The 9,051-nt window shown below is 39.3% G+C and overlaps 1 protein-coding gene across 1 annotated transcript; it reads left to right on the top strand.

Moving 5' to 3' along the window:
* Positions 1-5,459: 5,459 nt before the first annotated feature.
* On the top strand, positions 5,460-8,027 carry LOC116106085 (chalcone synthase 1-like). The gene is made up of 2 exons (XM_031392455.1): positions 5,460-5,703; positions 7,076-8,027. The coding sequence occupies exons 1-2, from the start codon at positions 5,526-5,528 to the stop codon at positions 7,897-7,899; spliced, it is 1,002 nt and encodes a 333-aa protein (XP_031248315.1). The 5' UTR covers positions 5,460-5,525; the 3' UTR covers positions 7,900-8,027.
* Positions 8,028-9,051: the final 1,024 nt, after the last annotated feature.

A 9,051-nucleotide genomic window follows, 5' to 3' on the forward strand; every position in this document is an offset into this window, starting at 1 on the left:
CGCAAACGGAGCTGTGGAAAGAGCTCCAAAGTGAAGATCATGTGAGCCTTGCAAAGTTTTACCAAATGGCTGCAAAGCATCAGTGAGTAGAAAGCTCACTAGCTGCCCTAGCTAGAAGTTTGTTGCGAAAAGCCCCGAATAGGCAACAAAATCGCCCATCAGATAAACGAAGAGGCTAAGATCATAATGATCGGGACCGGAACAAGTTCCACAAGTGGTAGAAGACAGAAAATCGTGGGGAAAGGCACATTTTTCTGTGGTACGCAGAATACACCGCCTCACATACGACATAGCTCACATATATGAAGTGTCCCTTGAGGCTAAGAGACTGCCCACTCCAAAAAGAATGAGTGGGGCCCTATGTAGAATAGATCGACAAAAAGATTATCGATACCATCGAGACATCCGACACAATACTAATGAGTGTCGGGCTTTAAAAGATGTCATCGAGGATCTGATCCGAAGGGGTCCCTTAAAAGAATTTTTTTAAGGAGGCACAAGCTCACGAAAGTACTGACGAGCAGAATAACCAGATCTAGCAAGCCCCGACCAACGCCAACAATGAAGTCCTAGTAGGCATGATTTACAAGGTCCCGACAGAGCAGGGAACTCAAGGCGCTCTCACGAGCAATATGCTTGAGAGGTTAGAACAGACTCCGTCCCCCGAGTAATAAGCTGTGAACAGAAGTCGTTGAAGTGGCCCTTACAAGAGAGCGAGGTGATAGGATTCATAGTGGCAAAGTGTGAAGAATCTTCTCGCCACAATCATGATACAATTGTAATCACAGCCATGATCGGCAACGCCAAAGTACTAAGGGTGATGGTTGATAATGGCTGTGCAACGAACATTATCTTCTTGGGAGCCTTCCAAGAAATGAGGTTCACAGAGAGAGACTTAAGGGTGTACCCATCGCCGCTCTATGGATTCACCATGGACAACCTAGTTCCTAAGGGAACAATCAGCCTGCCCATGACCTTGGGGGAAGAACCAAAGGTTATGATGGTGATGGCAGAATTCTTAACAGTGGACTGCCCGACCATATACAATGTCATCCTCGGAAGACCGATCCTAGATAATTTGAGTGCAGTCACTTCAGTGCATTGCCAAACAATGAGGTTCCCGACTCCAAGCGGGGTTGCGACGATCAGAAGCTGTAGAAAAGAATCTTGGGAATGTTACAACTGGGCCATTAATGCTACACAAAAAATGGCCGCTCCCGAGAACCATGGTCATTGTAGAGTCTGAGCCGCATGCGGATCTCTCGAGGATACTAGATCCTCGTATCCATATAGAAGAGCCTGCAGTAGGGCCAACAGAAAAGTTGCGAGAAATATCTTTCAACAAGGAAGACCTAACTCGTGTTTTAAAGATTAGTAGCAGTCTGATTAGAGAAATGACCAACGGTCTGGTGGGATTTCTAAAAAAAAAAAAACTCGACATATTCGCATGGGTACACGCGATATGGTGGGGATCAGCTTTGAGGTAATGTGTCATAGGTTGAATATCGACCCAACAGCTCGACCAATTTGACAAAAGATAAGATCTATGGATGCAGAGCGCTCTAAAGCGCTCAAAGATGAAGTTGACAAACGTCTGAACATCAACTTCATCGGGGAAGTGAAATACCCAGACTGGCTTGCCAACCTAGTCTTGGTGAAAATGTCGAATGGCAAGTGGCAAACTTGTGTCAACTTCACAAATTTAAATAAAGCTTGTCCCAAAGACAGTTTTTTGCTGTCCCAAATTGACCAGTTAGTAGATGCGACAGATAGGAACATACTACTCAACTTTATGGATTCATACTCGGGATATAACCAAATTCTGATGTATCAGCCCGATGAAGAACATACCTCATTTATTACTGACCGATGGGTGTTTAGGGTCATGTCGTTTGGCTTGAAGAACGCTAGAGTGACTTACCAGCGTTTGGTGAATAAGATGTTTGCCAAACAAATCGGTAAGACAATGGAGGTGTACATCGATGACATGCTCATCAAATCAAAGGTCGCTGAAAGTCACATTGTGCACCTGGGGGAAATGTTTGACATCCTTAGAAAATACAAAATGAAACTGAATCCTCTAAAGTGTGCTTTTGGAGTAAGCTCGGGAAAGTTTTTGGGATTCCTGGTCAATCAGTACCTAGAGAAGATCCAAGCTTTCCTAGACATGGAAAGCCTAACCAGCATAAGGCAGGTTCAGAGCTTGATATGGCGCGTGGCCGCACTTAGCAGGTTTGTTTCTTGAGCCATAGACAGGTGCTTACCATTCTTTGAGACCCTAAAGGGGAAGAAGGGTTTCACGTGGACAGAGAAGTGCGAGAAAGTCTTCTAGGAATTGAAGAAATATGGGACAACCTCCTTTGTTATCAAAGCCTGTCCAGGGCGAGCCGCTGCTACTATATTTATCAATATCTAAGTTAGCGATCAACACGGCTCTGGTACGTGAGGAAAGGAGAGTGCAATAGATGATATATTATGTGAGCAAGAGATTACTCAACACAAAGACAAGATACCCCAAGATGGAGAAGCTCGCTTATGCACTTGTCATCGCCGCTAGGAAGCTACGGTCCTATTTTCAGGTGCAGTCCATACATGTGTTGACAAACTTTCCATTGAGGAAGATAATGCAAAAGCCTGAAGTATCGGGCAAATTGATCCAATGGACGATGGAAATGAGTCAGCATGATATCAAGTACATCCCAAGAATAGCAATAAAAGGCCAAGCATTAGCGAACTTAATTTCAGAATTCTCCTATCAGCCAAAAGGAGAAGTAAGCTCGCCAAGGGCAAGCACCTCAGCGAAAAGCGAACAGTAGAAGTCAAAGCTTGACTGTCTATGGCAGTGGACTTTGTATATAGATGAGTCATCAAATGAGAAGGGGGCAGGAGCTGGGCTCTTGCTCGAAAGTCCCAAAAGAAACCGGATCAAGGTCGCAGTCAGATTCAGGTTTGCCGCCTCCAACAAAGAGGCTGAGAACGAGGCATTGCTCACGGGGATTCGCCTCGCCAAGGAAATAGGGGCAGAGTTCATCAAGATTTATAGTGACTCCCAGCTCGTAATCCACTAGATTACCGAAGAATATCAAGCAAATGAGGACATAATGACATCCTATCTCCGGCAAGTGAAATCCAACAGTTCAAATCCTGCACAATTCATCAAATTCCAAGGGAGAAGAATTTAGTGGCCGACACTCTACCTCGCCTAGCCTCTGCAATGAGCCAAGAGAACACTAATTCGACACATGTTAAGTTCCTCCCAAGTCTAAGCATCCTCAATCCAAAGGAACCAATCTTACTAACAAGGCAAAGATACAACTGGATGGATGCAATAATTGAAAAACCCTTGCTCGTGTTTATATATATATGGGTTTTTTTTATATATTTTATAGATTTAAAACTATATTAATAATTTATGAAAATCAATGAGACATATTTGACTTGGCAATCTTTTGTGGAACTATAGTAAAATTAAGTTTTTGATTGTTGGTATTAGTGTTTAGATCATTCTATAGAATTGGATATAATTTTTTTTTTTATGTATTTTTACCTTATACTGGTATAAGTAACTGTTATGTATGATTTTCCCTTCAAGCTTGGAGAATTGCGAGATCATAGCTCGATCCAGAATCAGCTCGACTCTACCAATTGTCCGACCCAACATAAGCTCGTCGAGTTATAGCTCGACCTAGCACAAGTGAGTCACGACCAATCCTTACAGTTATTCAACCAATTTACAGATAACTTCAGATCCCGAGTATCTCGGAAAGGATAAGATCGACAACAATCTTTGCACAATCATAGTGCCCATTTGCAAGAATATCGGAGTTGCATTTCAAACTTATTTGTAATCCCTTTATTTTTGCTCTTTCCTTTGTACGAAATCTGTACATAAACCCCCTCCAATGATGAGAAAAGGGTTAGCAAATTATTCTAGGATTGTCATTGTAAACTCTCACAGCAAATACAAAGGCAGTGGATATAGGTTTAAGAGTGCAACTCGCCAAACCACTTTAAAAACTTTCTTGCCATTCATTTTACTACATTTTTCATTTACATATTGCTAGTTACGCACACATCAGTTCTGATTCCGACAAAGATCGATCGGATCAGTCAAGTTTGTGTATTTTTGCATCAACAATAACTTAATGTGATTTTATCATTATCTATTCATACATCTTTATACAAATTATTGCAATAAAAAATATTAAAATAAATAAAAAAATATGTATACAACATGCCATATGACTACCACGTCGTCAATTTGCCGTCAATGTGCTGGAGATCGTATCAGGGAAATTAATCCGACAATGAACAAAACAATTAGCCCCAAACAAGGCCTTAATCTCCATCACGTAAGTAAATTCAATCATTCTTCGTTACCAGTCGCCAAAATGATATCAGCAATTGTCTAAACGATAGTCATCCTTGTTCACTTGTCGGTCACTAAAATCATTCAGCTCCACCAGCCTTTTATTCTTTTTCTTTTCCCCTAATTTTCATTTATTTTGATTTTTCCATTTTTTTTTCCGCCATATTTCTTCACTTTCATTCACCATAGCCATCGGGCGTCTCTCTGGAATAATTCACATTCTTCAAAGCTGAAACGGCGCCATCAGACGCCGTTTCAGTTCCCGACTCACTATCTGCCTGTCCTTGTCCTTTCTTCTGTCAAAAACGCGTTTCCAGTCCAACCTTTATTGTGATAAGCGTAATAAATATACATACTTACAAAAATTTGAAGCAACCAATATTTGAAAAGCTTCAAAAATATTATAAAATAATCAATTGAGCGCATGTGGCTGCACATATTTTTAATCCAAAATATAAAAGAAATGACATTTAATTTTAAAACAATCACAAACAAAGCCTAAAATATAAAACTATATATGAAAGAGATCCACAAAGACACTGCCAATGCCTCAAAGGTCAACCTGTCGAAGCCAATGCCAGAACTTTCACAGTTGGAACAGCAGATTACTATTTTATCTAAAAAATATTAATATTTTAGGAACTCAAATTTCTTATACACTGTGGAATCTTCAATGAAGTGATGCTTCATCCTACTAGTTTATTTAAAAACATGAATAAATGATCCAGTTGTCTTCTTGCTTACGAGTCAAATAGTCAAATTGTAACAAGGAAGACCTTCTCTTAAACCCATAAATTAATATTATGAAAGAACTACTTGTAATTAATGCAATTTTGGAATTGACATCTATGGCTGAGTCTGACCAATTCTTTGAATCATATACCTGTTTCATATTGGGATTTTAATGGGATAAGTCACAAGCCTTTTGCTAGGTCTTTTATCCAGTTGCCGTTGATGACCTTAACATATAAAATAGTTTGAGAACGGCAAACAAGACTGGAGAAATTTTACGTAATACTCAGCTACCAACCCTTCTCCCCTTCTTATAAATACTCACAAAATTAACAGCATTTGACGCACAACACTCATTTTTATTAATTTCCTTAGCAAATTAACAGAATACTGAGTCCTTTCCCTAGCTTACCTGAAAGTGAAAATGGTGAGCGTTGATGATGTTCGCAAGGCTCAACGTGCGGAAGGTCCGGCCACCGTCATGGCAATCGGAACTGCAACTCCTTCAAACTGTGTTGATCAAAGCACCTATGCTGATTATTACTTCCGCATCACCAATAGTGAGCACAAGACAGAGCTTAAAGAGAAATTCAAACGCATGTGTAAGTCATCAGACCTTATAATTTCTCCATCATTTCCTTATTAATTTGCTTTTGCACGTTTGCATGCATATAGTAGAGAGATTGATATAAGATCTTTGAGGGTTTTTTTGGCTCTCTCCTTTTTAATCTCTTTTGGTCAATTTTATGATTAGTTTTTCCAGAAAGAACAAAATACACTGAAATAATTGTTTGAGAAGATTATAATATAAATGAGCTAGGTAGTTGAATCTACTAAAATAGGCAAAGGATTTTTTTTTTTTTTTTTTTGGTTAATATACTTTGGATAGGGATAATTCTCATATCTAACCCAATCAGGGCCGGCCCAAGGGGTAGGCAGGTAAGGCACCTGCCTAGGGCCTCCCAAAAAAAAGCCCAAAAAATTGGCTCAAAATTATTTTAAGATTTTTTTAAATATATTTACGGAAATCCTATTAGGCCTAAAAAAGTTTATAATTTTTTATCCAAACCGGTCCAAAGGACCCCAAAAAAGCCGAAAAGGCCCGAATTCATTATAATTCTTTTATATAAATTTACAAAAAAACCATGTTTCATATTTTCCATTCACACCCCTAAATTAACTAAACTAGTTATTTAAATGTCTAAAATTTCAAAAGACCCATTCAATCCCTAAAATGATGAAAACATTGCATTTTCACCCCTCTACATTGCCATAGTGTTGCTGTTGGCGTTAAAGTGATGATTCCGGTCAATTTTCTCATCAAAATTGACCGGATTCATCACTTAATCATTTCCGAAACGTTTTCCCAACCTTGACAACCCCCAATTTGGTCGATTTTTGCTAATTTTCGCAACCCATTTTCATTTTTTACCACGTGCGACAACCATTTTCGGCACGTATCCGATGTCGTTGACCTTCCCCAACACTACCATCTTCGTCTCCTCAGCCTCCCCCAAAACCCCTCACTTACCTAACCCTGGTAGCCCGCTGTCCACCTCTCACCCTCACAAGAAAGATTAGGTAATTTGGCTATATTATCAATTGAAAAAGATTTGGTTTCTAAATTTGAATATAAAAATTTAGTTAGTGATTTTTGCTTCTCAAAAAGGAAGAAAAATAAATTTGAAATAATTTTTTTAATATATGCTTATATTATTAAAAGGGCCCCAAAGTAACTATAATCTAGGGTCACAAATGTTTTTGAGACGGCCCTGAACCCAATGTTCGCTCAAAACAAATTGAAAACATACGGACAGAATATTGTCGCCCACTTACGATGACAGAAACTATACAGCTACACTTATTACTTTATATAAAATTATTTTAACCTTTTCCAGATACCAGCATAACACCAACCTAGTAAAATTAGAATCCAATACATTTCAATTGATCTTGTTTTGTCATATATTTCAGGTGAAAAATCCATGATCAAGAAGCGATACATGTACTTGACTGAGGAGATTTTGAAAGAAAACCCAAGTGTTTGTGAATACATGGCACCATCATTGGATGCCAGGCAAGATATGGTGGTGGTTGAGGTCCCAAAGCTAGGCAAAGAAGCAGCCACCAAAGCCATCAAAGAATGGGGTCAGCCCAAATCCAAAATCACCCACTTGGTGTTTTGCACCACTAGTGGTGTTGACATGCCTGGTGCTGACTACCAACTCACCAAGCTCTTAGGCCTTCGTCCGTCTGTTAAACGTTACATGATGTACCAACAAGGCTGCTTTGCTGGTGGCACGGTTCTTCGCCTTGCCAAAGACTTGGCCGAGAACAACAAAGGTGCTCGTGTCCTTGTTGTGTGCTCCGAAATTACTGCTGTTACTTTCCGTGGTCCTAGTGACACCCACCTTGACAGTCTTGTGGGTCAAGCCTTGTTTGGCGATGGTGCAGCTGCTGTCATTGTCGGCTCGGACCCAATGCCTGGAGTCGAGAAACCCCTGTTTGAATTAGTCTCTACGGCTCAAACAATTTTGCCTGATAGCGATGGGGCTATTGATGGGCATCTCCGTGAAGTTGGGCTTACATTTCACCTTTTGAAAGATGTTCCCGGGCTTATTTCAAAGAACATTGAGAAGAGTTTGGTTGAGGCATTCAAGCCTTTGGGTATCTCAGATTGGAACTCACTTTTCTGGATTGCACACCCTGGTGGTCCGGCAATTTTGGATCAAGTTGAAATCAAATTGGGCCTTAAGGAAGAAAAGTTAGGTGCCACAAGACATGTGCTTTCCGAGTAAGGTAACATGTCAAGCGCATGTGTCTTGTTTATTTTGGACGAAATGAGAAGGAAATCAACTGAAAGTGGATTAAAGACCACAGGAGAAGGTCTTGAATGGGGAGTTCTCTTTGGATTCGGGCCCGGACTTACTGTTGAGACAGTCGTTCTCCACAGTATTGCTACTGCTTAAAAGATTTCATTTATTGATTTGATTTTTCATTTTCATTGACTTTTCTGTTTTTCCATGTTATTTGGATTTATATTAGTTCCCTTGAAAGATGTATGACAATATCAAGAAGTAATAAAGTGGTGAGAATAATAACGAAATTGCAATTTTAATCGTGGTTAACTTATCAAAATCGATGTGTTTTTATCTTTTCTTTTGGTTAATTTATAAAATTCCTCGTAAATCTTATATACCATTGTAGAGTTGCAAAAGTATTCTTTGATAATAATTTTCAGTTACATGGAATATGAGATCCAACTTTTACAGGCTTGCTTTGGAAGGAACTAATCAGGTTGAATGGCACATCCTTTAACTTCAGCTTAAGCCACCACCCGCAAAACGATGGACAAAATGAGGGGTCAACAGAACCTTAGAGATGTAGCTATGTTGTTTTACTAGCTGTCGGCCAAAACAGTGGTTCAAATGGCTCACATGGATGAAATATGAGTAATCTTACTAACTATTCTACTATCCTTTGTAAATATAACGCATAGTACAGATACTATATGCATAGTACAGATACCATGTGTAATTTTAACAAAGATAGTAAGACAGTTAGTAAAACTCGTGAATAAGCATAGTATTATTAATGAAATATTGTTACAATACTAGTTGGCACTCAAAAATTAAGCGAAGTCCTTTTGAAATATTGTATGGTAGAAGTCCCCCCCGCTCTTCTAACCTATATTCCTAGGACAACCAAGGCAATTAGCAAGAGAAAAGCAATTAATGAGATCAAGGAAAGCGTCCAGTGGGCTCAATCTAGAATGAAAAAGGTGTATGATGTCAAGCTTATCGCCAACTATCCATATCAAGGAGGCGAAATCTGAAATTTTCAACGAGATATTATGGACCTTTCAAAATTCACCAACTGGTGGGGACAGTAGCGTATAAGTTAGACTTTTCAATTAGTATATGTGCTCTAAAACTAACGATAGATGTAAG

Source organism: Pistacia vera, unplaced genomic scaffold (genome assembly GCF_008641045.1).
Source record: "Pistacia vera cultivar Batoury unplaced genomic scaffold, PisVer_v2 Contig117, whole genome shotgun sequence".
Classification (NCBI taxonomy): Eukaryota; Viridiplantae; Streptophyta; class Magnoliopsida; order Sapindales; family Anacardiaceae; genus Pistacia; species Pistacia vera.

Excerpts from the sequence above, each read along its gene's own strand:
- LOC116106085 (XM_031392455.1), top strand. The coding sequence starts at position 5,526 with ATGGTGAGCGTTGATGATGTTCGCAAGGCTCAACGTGCGGAAGGTCCG. Across the intron at positions 5,704-7,075 it reads AGAGAAATTCAAACGCATGT|GTGAAAAATCCATGATCAAG; the intron begins GTAAGTCATCAG and ends CATATATTTCAG.